The 16,345-nt window shown below is 54.0% G+C and overlaps 5 protein-coding genes across 5 annotated transcripts in view; 4 read left to right on the forward strand and 1 right to left on the reverse strand.

The window, feature by feature from the left end:
- Window positions 1–377, forward strand: part of N7484_000032 (ribonuclease H family protein) — a gene marked incomplete at both ends in the record, with an annotated part of 1,870 nt that extends 1,493 nt beyond the window's left edge. Inside the window, one exon of the mRNA XM_057110453.1 lies at window positions 1–377. This exon is cut by the window's left edge and continues 1,441 nt beyond it. Within this exon, the coding sequence (XP_056977679.1) occupies window positions 1–377 (377 nt within the window).
- Window positions 378–641: 264 nt separating this feature from the next.
- N7484_000033 (zinc knuckle domain protein) lies at window positions 642–2,675 on the forward strand (the record flags this gene model as incomplete). The annotated part of the gene is made up of 1 exon (XM_057110454.1): window positions 642–2,675. One exon carries the CDS (start codon window positions 642–644, stop codon window positions 2,673–2,675), a length of 2,034 nt encoding a protein of 677 aa, XP_056977680.1.
- A 43-nt stretch (window positions 2,676–2,718) lies between these two features.
- N7484_000034 (reverse transcriptase) lies at window positions 2,719–6,564 on the forward strand (the record flags this gene model as incomplete). The annotated part of the gene is made up of 1 exon (XM_057110455.1): window positions 2,719–6,564. One exon carries the CDS (start codon window positions 2,719–2,721, stop codon window positions 6,562–6,564), a length of 3,846 nt encoding a protein of 1,281 aa, XP_056977681.1.
- A 667-nt stretch (window positions 6,565–7,231) lies between these two features.
- Window positions 7,232–9,271, forward strand: N7484_000035 (reverse transcriptase; the record flags this gene model as incomplete). Its single annotated transcript, XM_057110456.1, has 1 exon — window positions 7,232–9,271. The coding sequence occupies one exon, from the start codon at window positions 7,232–7,234 to the stop codon at window positions 9,269–9,271; it is 2,040 nt and encodes a 679-aa protein (XP_056977682.1).
- Window positions 9,272–9,735: 464 nt separating this feature from the next.
- Window positions 9,736–13,815, reverse strand: N7484_000036 (uncharacterized protein; the record flags this gene model as incomplete). Its single annotated transcript, XM_057110457.1, has 3 exons — window positions 9,736–11,945; window positions 12,613–13,689; window positions 13,749–13,815. The coding sequence occupies 3 exons, from the start codon at window positions 13,813–13,815 to the stop codon at window positions 9,736–9,738; spliced, it is 3,354 nt and encodes a 1,117-aa protein (XP_056977683.1).
- Window positions 13,816–16,345: the final 2,530 nt, after the last annotated feature.

Consider the following 16,345-nt stretch of genomic DNA (forward strand, 5'->3'; position numbering starts at 1 on the left):
TGCTCGACTACTGGAAAGGTCAGAGAAAAGCGTCAGCATCCATCATGCTCCAAATGCGACTCAATATCATTGGATTGAAGCGTTACCTTTGGCGAATTGGAGTCGAAGACTCGCCCAGGTGCACATGCGACCTCGGACAGCAGCAGCCAAGGCACGTGCTGCTGGAATGCCCGTTATTTGAAGACGAGCGGAAAGACATGCGAGAAGCGCTTGCCAAGGCAGGCGTTGACACGTCTCTCTCGTTCAACCAGCTCATGCAGGAGCGAAGTGCGGTTCCAGCAATCTCCGCCTTTATGGAGAGAACTCGACTACTCGGGCAATTCCACAACGTTGATCAAGACGCCATGGGACTCGAACAGCAAGAACAACCAGTATGAATTATATCAAACAACTATCTCTTGGCAAACCGTATTCTTGCAATATCTCGCCAACCAGGGGTCCTAGGACTCTGAGCCCTAGTTCAAATTGTCTATTATTTCAACGGCTACCGTTTGATCCCGATTTTACGGGACATAATGGCAGCTGTTGGAATTCCGCGCCCGAACCGTGGTTCTGCACCTGCGGACCGCGGGGAAAGTCAAAATTTCGCAGTGCCAAGACCTACCAGAAACGCGACAAACAATAACAACAACCACGCCAAAATGGACCAGCTGATAGCTGCAGCGAACGCAGTTATTCGCCATATGGAGAATACCGGCCAGGATGAGCCTATCGTCACCCGGTTCGCCGTCACGGTCCGCCAGTTCGCCGAGCAGGCAAAGCAGAGGGTCAGCGCTCAAGGGGAGATGGCCAAGGTGATCTCCACTCTTGAAGCCATTGCCGCTGACACCCAGCGCTTGAACACTAGAATTGATAGCCTTGAGAAGTCAGCCAGCTCATCCATAACTTCCACTTCGACCCTGTCGTCCACAGACCGCTGGAAAGCCTTCCGGGCGGGTGCCTGGCGCAGCACGGCAGCTTCCGCCAATCCACCCATCAATCGCAGCGACGGCACGGCGTCGCCTGGTGTGAGCGAGGTCGAGCTCCGTGAAGACCGCTCTATAACGGTTAAGGTGGACCCGACGTGCCGGGATAAGGTGCGGCAAATGGAGGCAAAGACGATTGTGGACAGAGCCGAGCAGCTGCGGGAAAAGCAAGCCAGGAAGAGGATTTCGGCTGCGCTGGCTGGAAATGCGTACTTCTGCGCTGCCCGAGTGCTGCCGTCTGGTGACGTTTCGATGCTGGTCAACTCTGCTGCTGGTGCAGAGCTCCTCCGTCGTCACACGGACTGGGTGAGCCTGTTTGGCCGGGCAGCACGGATTCAGAGCCCATCCTGGGGCGTTGTGGTCCACGGTCTGCCAATCCGGAGCTTTAAGCTCACACCTGAATCGAGGGCAGGCTTGGTAAGCGAAATACAGCGGCAGAATGCGTTGAACTGGGGTGGAAAGGCGGAAATTGTGCATCTTGACTGGCTCACCCGCCCGCGTGAGAACCAGCGCGAGGCGTCTGTCGTCATGGAATTCGACAATCCGGCAGTTGCCAACCAGGCGATTGATCAGGGATTATACTGGAATTCGGAGGTCCATTCAGTCGTCTTCTTCTGCCGTGACGGCAGGGTGAAGCTGTGCCGTAAGTGCCAGAAACCCGGGCATGTGCAATCACACTGCCCAAATCGAAGCTTTGTATGCGGCCACTGCGCTGATGAGCACCCGACCTGGGAGTGCCCGTCCGCCAGTGGCAGCCCAATCCGTATCAAGTGTGCTAACTGTTCCGGCCCTCACCGGCCCACGAGCCTGGATTGTCCCGTTAAGCGGGAAGCCAAGGCAAAGGCTGAACAAATTAGGGCTGAATGCCCTCCATATCACCGTGTTCCACTGCATCTCCGAGCTCCACGTGAGCCAGCAGCTCCAGCAGCTCCAGCGCCAGCTCCAGCGCCAGCTCCAGCGCCAGCTCCACATCCAGCTGCCTCCATATTCAACTTTATGCAACCAACCGGGCTCGGCGAGTCAGTCCACGCGCCAGCGAGTCAACAAGCGAGCCAGCAAGCAACTCAACCAGCAAGACAGCCAGCCAGCCAACTAGCCAGCCAACCACGTGCTCGCGGACGACCCAAAGGCTCCAAGAACAAGTCCAAAACCTCCACTTTCAGCGATAAGAGCCTCCCAACTCAGCCTGAATTAACCGAGAACGCCCTTTCCATCACCAAGGTCGCCAGGAACTCCCGTTCGCAGCAGACCATGCTCCAGGACCCTATTTCCGACCCCGAGCGTCTCTTACAGCATAAAAAGCGCCGGTTTGAAGAGCCGCAAGACGTCATGGATGAGGACCAGGAGCTCCGAGCTCCATCCTCAGCCCCAGTTCCATCTCCAGCTCGTCCAGTCCTAGCTCGTCCAATTCAAGCCTCTCAAGCTCTTCTATCTGAATATGCGGAATTGAAGCAGAAATTTGGAATTCAAAGCAGCCCCGCACGCGAGCCTACACGGTTGAGACTCTTACCGCCGCATCCACCGGTGCCAGCGCCCACAGAGGAGACCTTACCGAGCCATGGCCTGCACTTCAGCGATATTATCGACGCTGACGCATATCACTTCGGCAGCACGCCTCCAGAGCCGGAGCCGGAAGATGAGTTCTTCCACGAGGCGTCAGAATATAGCGAACAAGACGACCACGACGAGACTATCTCATCTAATGAATAATCTCCAAATCATCCAATACAATGTGAACAAATCCCAGCCCGTGATGGCCTCGTTTCTCAGGGATCGACGCGTGTGGGAGGCCAGTCTGATAGCGGTGCAAGAGCCCTGGAAGAACACTTTCTCTAATACGACACACCAGCCAGTCTCCTCGCTATTCCAGCTTGTCTATCCCAGCACGAGCCCGGAGGAGCCTCCTGGTGTCTGTCTATATGTGTCAAAGAAACTAGACCCAAGAGAGTGGTCTTGCACGCTGGTGGACCGGGATTACCAAATTCTGAAGCTCCGGAAGGCCCATATAAACGGCAACTGGACTGATCTATTCGTGCACAATATCTACAATCGGCCCGGCTCCGGCATGCCGGACAAGCTGCGCCACGAGCTCGGTAAGCGGAAAGAGGGGGAGCATGTTATAATGGGCGACTTTAACGCCCATCACCCCGTCTGGGGGGGCCCTGGCGTTGCTACAGAGCCTGAATCGGAGGAATTCCTGCTGCTGGCGGACCAGTTCAAGCTAGATATGCTGACGGAATGTGGTAAGCCCACGTGGGAGCGTGGAGGTATGGAGACGGTGATAGACTTGACCTGGGTCAGCGAGGAACTAACCAGTCGACTGATTAATCATGGACGTGCGGACGATATTGAGCACCAATCTGACCATTTCCCCATTCGGACGACGCTGGATGTGACGACGCCGCTGTTTGAGCAGCCGCAACGTCGAAATTGGACCGTAATAGACGACAAAATCCTCACAGAATTCATCAACAAGCATATTCCGTCAGCACGCGATTTGTCAGCTGCTGGCAAGACCCGAATTGAGCTTGAGACTCAAGCCTTCATCCGAACTATTCAAGCGGCAGTGGAAGCCTCCACTCCATGGGCCAAGCCGTCTGAATGGGCGAATTCCGACTTCACCCCGGAGTGCCGCGAGGCGGTTAAGGCCGTTCGCTATCTCCGGAGGCGGTGGACCCACACACATGACCCGCTGGACGAGCTCCGTTATCACCAGGCCCGCAACGATAAGAACCGGCTAATCAAGAGCACGCTCAGCAAGGCCCACCGCAAGCGGGTGCAGAAGGTGGTCGAGGATGGTCCCCGGGGCATGTGGCGACTGGCCAAATGGGCCCGTAACCGCAGCGGCGTATATGAGCGTGGCCTAACGCCAACGTTACGTGCTCGTGATGGGTCAGCAGCCGAGTCTGTGGACCAGAAAGCTGCAGCTTTCCAACAAGCCTTCTTCCCGCAGCCGCCAGACGCGGATATGACGGATACACACGAATATATATATCCAGAAGACGTCAATTTTCCTGAAATTCAGCAGCATGAGATCATGGAAGTCATACGTGCGTCTCCAGCAGGCAAAGCGCCTGGAGAAGACGCAATTCCGAACTCGTTCTGGCACAAATTGGTCAAAATTCCAGCTATTCTCAGCACGTTGCACCAGCTATTTAACGCCTATATTCGAACTGGATACAATCCCACCCATTTCCAGCGCTCAATCACCGTCGTGCTCCGCAAGGCGGGTGACAGAGACTACCAGGAACCTAAATCCTACCGACCAGTTGCTCTTCTCAATACAATTGCCAAATTTCTCGAGTCCGTCGTCGCTAGGCGCATCTCATACGCCGTCGAGGAGCACGGACTGTTACCCAAAGGCCATCTCGGCGGCCGGCGGGGCATATCCACCGACCATGCTATCCAAATCATGCTAGATCGGGTCCGAAGTGCATGGGGGCGGGGCTCGATCGTATCCTTGCTTATGCTCGACGTTTCAGGCGCATACGACAACGTGTCTCATGACAGAATGATCCACAATCTCCACAAACGACGTCTCGGGCAGCTAGCGCCGTGGATACGCGCATTTCTGACTGATAGGAGCACCCGAATTCGTATGCCAGAGGGCACATCCAGGCGCATTCCCACGCCGACGGGTATTCCACAAGGCTCGCCGCTATCTCCAATTCTCTATCTCATCTACAACGCGGACTTGCTCGAAGACAGCCAGACACGGAGCGGAGACCTCTCTACAATGGGCTGGGTCGACGACGTGGGCTTCATGGCGACTGGTAAGACAGAGAAACAGACTATTTCAAAGCTCGAAAAAGCGTGTGAGAAAGCAGGGACTTGGGCCAGCCGACATGCGTCAGTTTTCGACCCGAAAAAGTACAATTTAATCCATTTTGTGCCGCCAGGACGGAGGCAGGAAGGTCGCCTACTTCTCGTCAAAGGTCAAGACGGGCTCACCTCAATCATTGCACCTGAGCATGCAGCAGCGAAATACCTCGGCTTCTGGCTTGATCCGCAACTCACATTCACACGCCATCATGACAAGGCAATCATCAAAGGCAGCACGTCTCTACAAGCTCTACGGAGCCTTGCTGGCTCCACGTGGGGTGCGTCTACGTCAGCAATGCGGCGGATATATCAGGCAGTCGTGGTGCCGCAGCTGCTCTATGGGGTGTCAGCGTGGTATCCATGGCACGAGAAAGGGAAGTGTAAGCATATCAGCAGCAAATTCGCCGCAATCCAGAAGCGTGCGGCATGCCTCATCGGTGGAGCATTCAAGACAAGCTCCGCAGAAGCACTCAATATTGAGCTTCACCTTCCGCCAATCGGTATTCAGATGGAGCGCATCTCCGCGGAGACAGCCCTCAGAATTCGAACAGGTCCAGCACATGGAATTCCACAGCTCATGATCCGTCAGCGCCCGCAGCAGCAGCGTCAGCGAGGTGGATGGTCGCCGATGGAGGCACATGCGTGGATGAAGGGCGGATGCTTAACGGCTCCCCCGGGAGCTGTGGCAGGCGCATGGGAGAGTCGGTGGGCATACGTCCGAGCGCCGTGGCAGGTGCCTCCGGACGTGCATATCCTGGAGCGTGACGAGGCGGTGAAGGCGCACACTAAGATTGGTAAGAAAGGTGAGAAACTAATCATTTACACGGACGGAAGTGGAATAGATGGGAAAGTGGGTGCAGCAGCAGTGGTTGACACCACGCATGAGCACCGCCATTGCCAGATGGGCACGGAACAGTACTCAACTGTCTATTCCGCGGAGCTTAGGGCAATAGAGATGGCGCTAGAATTGGTGCAACCAGAACGAGCCAGGGCTGGCGTCGTGGTATTCTCTGATAGCCAGGCTGCTCTCCAAGCACTTGTCCGACCGCGTATGCCGTCGGGCCAGGTGTATCTCCGTGGCTGCGTCCAGAGCCTCCAGCATCTCAACAACCAGGGTATCCACGTCGAATTCCGGTGGATTCCAGCCCACCAGGGTATTCCAGGCAACGAGCTCGTCGACGAACACGCAAAACAGGCAGCCAAGGCGGAGACAGCAGGCCCATATGACCGCCATATCAAGCTTGCCGCTGCGGCAAAACGTGGAATTCGCGACCAGGCGAAATTCGCGTGGGAGGCAGCGTGGGAGAGGGAGAAGAGGGTAGGAAGTGCGACGAAGCGGCTCGTTCCAGTGCCGACGAAGAAAGTGCTTGATTACTGGAAAGGTCAGAGAAAGGCGTCAGCGTCCATCATGCTCCAAATGCGACTCAATATCATTGGATTGAAACGTTACCTTTGGCGAATTGGAGTTGAAGACTCACCCAGGTGCAGTTGCGACCTCGGACAGCAGCAGCCAAGGCACGTACTGCTGGAGTGCCCTATCTTCGAGGATGAACGAAGGGAAATGCGAGATAAGCTTACCAAGGCAGGCGTGGACGCATATCTCTCATTCAACCAGCTCATGACGGAGAAAAATGCGGTTCCGGCAATCTCCGCATTCATGGAGAAGACCCGTCTGCTCGGGCAATTCCACAACGTCGACCAAGACGCCATGGGATTTGAGCCTGATCCAGAGCAGCCTGATCCAGGGCAGCCAGAACGGCAAGAACAACCAGTATGACATCAATCAGGGCAGTGTGGTGGTGGTAGATGAAACGTGGATCGCAGGAAGATGGGCCAGGTCCCCCTCTTCCCTCGAGAGGCAGAATTGCGCAGCAGCGGCTGACCGGCCGGGGAAATGGTCATGTATCCGGGGATGGCATGTCGGAGTGAGGCGGAAGTGAGGCGAAAGTGAGGGCAAAGTGAGGTGGAAGTGAGAGAATTGAGGACATGGTGGTGCGAGGGAGATGGAAGGAGGACTTGGTGGTGCGAGTGGGAAGTGGGAATTGCGAGTTGCGGAGATGCGGAGGTGCGGCGGGTGATTCTGCCGTGCCAGGCCGCCTCCATTTTTTGTATTTACTTCTTGGCGGGCAATTGCGGGCAGAATGGGCCGACCGCCGGGCATACCGCCAGCGGGAAGCCCTAACTTCCGCCTCATCCACGTCCGCCTGGGTGCAGGCACCATTTCGCTGCCGGGCAGGCCCGGGAGCACCCCCGCATAGCGGCCATTACTAGAGGCAAGCTAGATCAGGTCAATGAATACTACTACTACTACTACTACTTACTAGAGGCAAGCTAGATCGGGTCAATGAATACTACTACTACTACTACTACTCCATAAACGACGTCTCGGACAGCTCGCACCATGGATCCGGGCCTTTCTTACCGGCAGAAGCACCCGAATTCGCATGCCAGAGGGCGTCTCAGCACGAATTCCGACCCCCACAGGTATTCCGCAAGGCTCGCCGTTATCTCCAATTCTCTATCTTATCTACAACGCGGACTTGCTCGAAGACAGCCAGACACGGAGTGGAGACCTCTCTACAATGGGATGGGTCGACGACGTGGGCTTCATGGCAACCGGAAAGACAGAAAAACAGACGATTTCCAAGCTCGAAAAAGCGTGTGAAAAAGCAGGAATTTGGGCCAGCCGACATGCGTCAGTTTTCGACCCGAAAAAGTACAATTTAATCCATTTTGTGCCGCCAGGACGGAGGCAGGAAGGTCGCCTACTTCTCGTCAAAGGTCAAGACGGGCTCACCTCAATCATTGCACCTGAGCATGCAGCAGCGAAATACCTCGGCTTCTGGCTTGATCCGCAACTCACATTCACACACCATCATGACAAGGCAATCATCAAAGGCAGCACGTCTCTACAAGCTCTACGGAGCCTTGCTGGCTCCACGTGGGGTGCGTCTACGTCAGCAATGCGGCGGATATATCAGGCAGTCGTGGTGCCGCAGCTGCTCTATGGGGTGTCAGCGTGGTATCCATGGCACGAGAAAGGGAAGTGTAAGCATATCAGCAGCAAATTCGCCGCAATCCAGAAGCGTGCGGCATGCCTCATCGGTGGAGCATTCAAGACAAGCTCCGCAGAAGCACTCAATATTGAGCTTCACCTTCCGCCAATCGGTATTCAGATGGAGCGCATCTCCGCGGAGACAGCCCTCAGAATTCGAACAGGTCCAGCACATGGAATTCCACAGCTCATGATCCGTCAGCGCCCGCAGCAGCAGCGTCAGCGAGGTGGATGGTCGCCGATGGAGCCACATGCGTGGATGAAGGGCGGATGCTTAACGGCTCCCCCGGGAGCTGTGGCAGGCGCATGGGAGAGTCGGTGGGCATACGTCCGGGCACCATGGCATACACCTCCAGAGGTGGCTATCCAGGGGCGTGACGAGGCAATCAAGACACATACTGAAATAAGCAAGAAAGGTGAGAAATTGATCATATACACGGATGGAAGCGGAATTGAAGGGAGGATTGGTGCTGCGGCGGTCGTCAGCGCCACACATGAGCACCGCCATTGCCAGATGGGTACGGAACAGGACTCAACTGTCTATTCCGCGGAGCTCAGGGCAATGGAGATGGCGCTCGAAATGGTGCAGGAGCTCCAAGACGACCGCATGCAGCAAGGCGTGGTGGTATTTTCTGACAGCCAGGCTGCCCTCCAAGCGCTCGTCCGACCGCGTATGCCGTCTGGCCAGGTGTATCTCCGCGGCTGCGTCAGGAGCCTTCAAGATCTCAACAACCAAGGTATCCACGTCGAATTCCGGTGGATTCCAGCTCATCAAGGAATTCCGGGCAACGAGCTCGTTGACGAGCACGCCAAGCAGGCAGCCAAGGCAGAATCAGGCCCGCATGACCGCCATATCAAGCTCGCCGCTGCAGCAAAGCGGGGCATTCGCGACCGGGCGAAATTCGCGTGGGAGGCAGCGTGGGAGAGGGAGAAGGTAGGAATTGCGACGAAGCGGCTCATTCCGGTGCCGACGAAGAAGGTGCTCGACTACTGGAAAGGTCAAAGGAAAGCGTCGGCGTCCATCATGCTCCAAATGAGGCTCAACATCATCGGATTGAAGCGTTACCTCTGGCGAATTGGAGTCGAAGACTCGCCTAGGTGCACATGCGACCTCGGACAGCAGCAGCCAAGGCACGTGCTGCTGGAGTGCCCTATTTTCGAGGATGAACGAAGGGAAATGCGGGATAAGCTTGCCAAGGCAAGCGTTGACGCATATCTCTCATTCACCCAGCTCATGACTGAGAAAAACGCGGTTCCGGCAATCTCCGCATTCATGGAGAGGACCCGTCTGCTCGGGCAATTCCATAACGTCGACCAAGACGCTATGGGATTTGAGCCTGATCCAGAGCAGCCAGAGCAGCCAGAGCAGCCAGAACAGCAAGAACAACCAGTACGATATCAATCAGGGCAGTGTGGTGGTGGTAGATGAAACGTGGATCGCAGGAAGATGGGCCAGGTCCCCCTCTTCCCTCGAGAGGCAGAATTGCGCAGCAGCGGCTGACCGGCCGAGAATGGTCATGTATCCGGGGAAGACGTGTTGTGAGGTGGAGGTGAGGGCAAAGTGAGGGATAAGTGAGGGCAGAGTGAGAGAATTGAGGACATGGTGGTGCGAGGGAGCTGGAATGAGGACTTGGTGCGAGTGGGAAGTGGGAGTTGCGGAGATGCGGAGGTGCGGCGGGTGATTCTGCCGTGCCAGGCCGCCTCCATTTTTGTATTTACTTCTTGGCGGCGAATTGCGGGCAGAACGGGCCACCGCTGGGCATACCGCCAGCGGGAAGCCCTAACTTCCGCCTCATTTTCACGTCCGCCCAGGTGCAGGGCACCATTTCGCTGCCGGGCAGGCCCGGGAGCACCCCCGCATAGCGGCCATTACTAGAGGCAAGCTAGATCGGGTCAATGAATACTACTACTACTACTACTAGTCTCGTCGTGGTCGTCTTGTTCGCTGTATTCTGAGGCTTCATGGAAGAACTCATCTTCCGGCTCTGGCTCTGGAGGCGTGCTGCCGAAGTGATATGCGTCAGCGTCGATAATATCGCTGAAGTGCAGGCCATGGCTCGGTAAGGTCTCTTCTGTGGGCGCTGGCGCCGGTGGATGCGGCGGTAAGAGTCTCAACCGTGTAGGCTCGCGTGCGGGGCTGCTTTGAATTCCAAATTTCTGCTTCAATTCCGCATATTCAGATAGAAGAGCTTGAGAGGTATGAATTGGACGAGCTGGAGCTGGACGAGCGGGAGCTGGGCGAGCTAGGATTGGACGGGCTGGAGATGGAACTGGAGATGGAGCTCGGAGCTCTTGGTCTTCGTCCATAACGTCCTGGGGCGCCTCAAGGCGGCGTTTTTTGTGCTGCAAGAGACGTTCTGGGTCGGAAATAGGGTCCTGGAGCATGGTCTGCTGCGAACGGGAGTTCCTGGCGACCTTGGTGATGGAAAGCGCGTTCTCGGTTAATTCAGGCTGAGTTGGGAGGCTCTTGTCGCTGAAAGTGGAGGTTTTGGACTTGTTTTTGGAGCCTTTGGGTCGTCCGCGAGCACGTGGTTGGCTGGCTGGTTGAGGCGCTGGTTGGGTGGCTGGTTGTCTGGCTGGCTGACTCGCTGGCTGACTCGCTGGCGCGTGGACTGACTCGCCGAGCCCAGTTGGTTGCATAAAGTTGAATATAGAGGCTGCTGGGGGTGGAGGTGGAGCTGCTGGAGCTGCTGGCTCACGTGGAGCTCGGAGATGCAGTGGAACACGGTGATATGGAGGGCATTCAGCCCTAATCCGTTCAGCCTTAGCCTTGGCTTCCCGCTTGACGGGACAGTCCAGGCTCGTGGGCCGATGAGAGCCGGAACAGTTAGCACACTTGATACGGATTAGGCTGCCACTGGCTGACGGACACTCCCAGGTCGGGTGCTCGTCAGCGCAGTGACCGCATACAAAGCTTCGATTTGGGCAGTGGTATTGTACATGTCCTGGTTTTTGACACTTGCGGCATAGCTTCACCCTACCGTCACGACAGAAGAAGACGACGGAATGAACCTCCGAATTCCAGTATAAACCTTGATCAATCGCTTGATTGGCAACTGCCGGATTGTCGAATTCCATGACGACAGACGCTTCACGCTGGTTCTCACGCGGGCGGGTAAGCCAATCTAGGTGCATAATTTCCGCCTTTCCACCCCAGTTCAACGCATTCTGCCGCTGAATTTCGCTTACCAAGCCTGCCCTTGATTCAGGTGTGAGCTTGAAGCTCCGGATTGGAAGACCGTGGACCACAACGCCCCAGGATGGGCTCTGAATCCGTGCTACCCGGCCAAACAGGCTCACCCAGTCCGTGTGACGACGGAGGAGCTCTGCACCAGCAGCAGAATTGACCAGCATCGAAACGTCACCAGACGGCAGCACTCGGGCAGCGCAGAAGTACGCATTTCCAGCCAGCGCAGCCGAAATCCTCTTCCTGGCTTGCTTTTCCCGCAGCTGCTCGGCTCTGTCCACAATCGTCTTTGCCTCCATTTGCCGCACCTTATCCCGGCACGTCGGGTCCACCTTAACCGTTATGGAGCGGTCCTCACGGAGCTCGACCTCGGTCACACCCGGCGACGCCGTGCCGTCGCTGCGATTAATGGGGGGATCGGCCGGAGTCGTGCGCCAGGCACCCGCCCGGAAGGCTTTCCAGCGGTCTGTGGACGACAGGGTCGAAGTGGATGTTACAGACGAGCTAGCTGACTTCTCAAGGCTATCAATTCTAGTATTCAAGCGTTGGGTGTCAGCGGCAATGGCTTCAAGAGTGGAGATCACCGTGGCCATCTCTCCCTGAGCGCCGCTGCTACCCTTCTTTGCCTCCTCGGCGAATTGGCGGACGGTGATGGCGAACCGCGTCACGATGGGCTCATCTTGACCAGTATTCTCCATATGGCGAATAACCGCGTTCGCCGCAGCTATCAGCTGGTCCATTTTAGCGTGTTTGTTGTTGACGGTGTTTTTGGTAGGTCTTGGCACTGCGAAATTTTGATTTTCCCCGCGGTCCGCAGGTGCAGAACCACGGTTCGGGCGCGGAATTCCAACAGCTGCCATTTTGCCCCGTAAATTCGGGATCAAATGGTAGCCGCTGAAGTAATGAGTATTTTGAACTAGGGCTCAGAGTCCTAGGACCCCTGGTTGGCGAGATATTGCAAGAATACGTTTTTGCCAAGAGATAGTTGTTCTCTGTTACGACACGTCTTTACCTCTATTCTATTGTATCTCTGTCTGGGAATCATCGTACAAGCTGCTCAAGTTAAAATGAATGTAGGAAATGTACTAGGACCTGAAATAAAATAAACATTCAACAAAGGGGAGGGACAGGACTCTTCTTTGCAAGCACGAGAAACATCACAAGACCTGAAGAACAAGCGATGGCCAATTTGTTTGCGGAAATAGCCAAGAAGGAAGAAGTAGTTGGTCGATATTCGGCAGGCAACCAAAGGAGGTTGACTCCATCATAGGTTATCCAGGAATGATCACCATTTAAACCATACCCATATTGATCTGGCAAGGTCGAAGTATTATGAACCGACATGATGGTACCAGTGAGACTTATATCAAATGTACCGACTGAAGTATGCAGATGACAAAATTTGCTTTTATCAAATTGAATGAAGTAGGGGGAGCTGATGTGCAGTATTGATTCGCATTGACTGGTGGTCAAGTCCCAGATCCTGACAGTGTCATCAAAAGATGCCGATGCGAGTCGGCTTCCATCTCGCGACCAGGCGATCGAGTGGACCGAACCACTATGTCCCTCAAGGATTAACGCACACTCCCCGGTGGCTAGATCCCAAATCCTGATAGTCTTGTCATCTGACCCTGATGCAAGTCGGCCTTGATCTTGCGACCAGATAACTGAGCGGACGAAATTGCTATGCCCCTCAAGGTTTAACGCGCACTGGCCGGTGGTCAAATCCCAGATCCTGACAGTGTCATCAAAAGATGCCGATGCGAGTCGGCTTCCATCTCGCGACCAGGCGATCGAGTGGACCGAACCACTATGTCCCTCAAGGATTAACGCACACTCCCCGGTGGCTAGATCCCAAATCCTGATAGTCTTGTCATCTGACCCTGATGCAAGTCGGCCTTGATCTTGCGACCAGGCAATCGAGTGGACTTCACCGCTATGCCCCTCAAGGTTAAACGCGCACTGGCCCGTGGTCAGATCCCAGATTCTGACGGTCTTATCATAGGACGCTGATGCAAGTCGGCTTCCATCTTGTAACCAGGAAATCGACGTGACCAAATGATTATGTCCCTTAAGGGTTGACGCGCATCGGCCGGTGGCAGGATCCCAGATTCTGACGGTATTATCATCTGACACTGATGCGAGTTGGCTTCCATCTTGGGACCAGGTAATCGAGTAGACCGAACTACTATGCCTTTTGAGGGTTGATGTGCACTGGCCAGCGGCTGGGTCCCATATCCTGATAGTCTTATCACTGGACGCTGTTGCAAGTTGGCTTCTATCTGGTGACCAGGCGACCGAGTGGACTGAGTCGCTATGTCCCTTGAGGATTGACGCGCACTGGCCAGTGGCTAGATCCCAGATCCTGACGGTGCTATCATCTGACGCTGATGCAAGACGGCTTTCATCTTGCAACCAGGCAATAGAGGTGACCGAACGGCCATGTCCCTTAAGGGTCGACATACACTGGCCGGTAGCCGGATCCCACATCCTAACGGTGTTATCCTTGGACGCTGATGCGAGTCGGCTTCCATTATGGGACCAGGTGATTGAGGTGACCGAATGGCTATGCCCTTCAAGAGTTGAAGTATACCGGCCTGTTGTTAGATCCCAGATAATAATAGTCTTGTCACTAGACGCCGATGCGAGTTGGCCTCCATCTGGTGACCAGGCAACCGAGTGAACCAAGTCGCTATGCCCCTCTAGGGTTAACGCGCACTGGCCGGTGTCCAGATCCCAAATTTTGACGGTCGTATCATAGGATGCTGATGCAAGTTGGCTTTCATCTTGCGACCAGGTAATTAAGGTGACCGAACGGCTATGCCCCTCTAGGGTTGATGCACACTGACTATTAGCCGTATCCCAGATTTTAATGGTACCATCCCAGGACGCTGATGCTAGTCGTCTTCCATCGTGCGACCAGACGATCGAGGCGATCAAATCGCTATGCGCCTTAAGGGTTGACGTGCACTGGCCGGTGTCCAGATCCCAGATTTTAACGGTGTCATCCCAGGACCCTGATGCGAGTAGGCTTCCGTCTGGCGACCAGGCAATTGAGGTGATCAAACCCCTATGACCCTCAAAGGTTGACGCGCACTGGCCAGTGGCCGGATTCCAGATCCTAATAGTTGTATCCCTGGATGCTGATGCGAGTCGGCTTCCGTCTGGCGACCAGGCAATCGAGCGAACCGAGTCGCTATGGCCCTCTAGTGTTTGAAGACATGCACTCCAATCTTTGTCTAGTAATGGCTCATTGACAATCCAATCCGGTCTCTCCTTTTGATAGCATATTCTAGTTATGCTCAACATAGGGCTAAATATGAGAGATGAACTGTATACTTGAAGAGGACTACTTTCAATTGCTGGCCTGTGGTATCGAACGAATCGGGAGGCGTCTTGAACTCGATTTATAAGCCTAGGTGATTGTTCTTTTTCCTAAGATAGTAGTTCCTATGTTAGAAATAAAGGTATTATAAATATAAGCGATCAGTTACCTGAAGTAAGACTTCGAGCTTAAGAATAGCTGCTATACCTTGTGATAGGCTTCCTAGAATGCTCAAGGCTTCCAGCCAGTGAAGGTATTTCTTCTCTAGAAACGTACCCACATACCCTCGCTTGTCGACATTAATACCATCGTTATCATAGCAGCCGCTATGTTGAAGATGGTCAACCCAGTAGACACATGCATATTTCACAGCCGCCAATGGATTCGGACTGGGTGGGATGACTTTCTCAATTAAAAATCCAGGATACCTAAGTTGAAAGATATCACGCCGAAGTGTCTTAAACAAGGCCTCTAGACAACGAGAGAACATTGTATTGTGTTCAGCTTCAATACCTCCAGGAAAAATCGTGTTTTGCGTCTCTGTAAGCAGAAATTCTTTTGCAGACTGATGGACGAAAATAATAGTGTCTTCGCGTACAGTCAAAAAAGAGCCACAAATCGCGATAACCTCTAATAAGGCTTCGGAGTCACCAGATAGATCATTAGGTAGCTCAACAAGAGAGACTAGTTCGTCAAACGTGATAGGCCGATACACGGTAGACATAACAGCCAGTATTCGTTTACAGAGCTCAGCATCTTCCGAGTGGCAAACCTGATCGATCATCCGACCGTACAAGGCGTTCAGTCCAGGAGGAAACGTTTCCAGCTTTGTAAGAGCGTGTCTCCGCGATGTTCTATCAAGATCTTGACAGACTAATGCCACCCAAAGGAAAGTGTCCTGCGATTTTGATAATAATAAGTGGTGAATTATATCTCGAGTCTCATCGCTATACTTTTTAACTCTCGCCAAATGGCGAACCTTGTGTTGAATGAATTTCCTCACGGCTTCTGATATACACGCCTCATTCAGCTCTAATGAGATTTGTGTGGCATGGGTAGTGTCAAGACGCTCTTCGATATCAGGCCAATTACGGCTTGAGACAATCCACTTGACCTGTGGAAAAGTAGACGAGACTCGAGTTATCAAGTCAAGAAGGGAAGGTAGGCCAGCTTTGCATTCATCTAGCGCATCGATAATCAAATATGTGGTCCGTAAGGTCGGGTCTTTCAATATATCCATGAAGATCCCCAAGAGGGCATTCCATGCGTTTATGTCCTCGAACAGTGCTTTTCCGGCGTGGTCATGTTGATGCTGTATATAGGAGAGAAGAGATGGCTGCTTCTTGACAAGCAAGTATATTAAGCCACGGAGAACAGCCGTGGCATTATTGATCCGCACGTCGGTAGCTTGGCAAAAAAAGAACGATATATTCGCAGTACCCTCAGATGTTCGTTGTAGCTCATCGATGATACCACACAGGAGCATTGTCTTGCCTTTGCCCGGATCACCCCTGATCCAGAGGAGACAGTTGCACTGGTTATTTTGCCATTGCTGAAACTCCTCGCTATCGAAAATCCAGTATGAGACTTTGAGCAGGCCTCCGCTGGTGTTCTGAATACGATCTTTGTCATGGTGAGGATCAGTGGTCCGCAGATCCCGCAGGCACGCCTGATTCAATGATGCTTCAGATTGTACTTAGTTAGGCATTCACACCGATTAGTCACGCTCTTTCAGAGTTTTGAGGCCCACTCACGGAACTGATTGGTGATATGACCGAGGTTCTGCCCAACTTGGAAACCAGAGTTTGGACCGTCATATGATGTCGTATATGCCATTATTGCATCAGGTGAGTGTGCTTTTAAAAGGGATGTTTGCAAGCATACGGCTGACACGTCAAGGTACCCCGCTGTCAGGTGATCTACTAAGCGGCACTAGGAAGAAAGACGGGTTGTTTGGGACCAGCTTCTCCATCTTTTGGAAACGAAATAGT

This window comes from Penicillium longicatenatum (genome assembly GCF_028827895.1).
Source record: "Penicillium longicatenatum strain IBT 33135 chromosome Unknown contig_11_segment0_segment0, whole genome shotgun sequence".
Classification (NCBI taxonomy): domain Eukaryota; kingdom Fungi; phylum Ascomycota; class Eurotiomycetes; order Eurotiales; family Aspergillaceae; genus Penicillium; species Penicillium longicatenatum.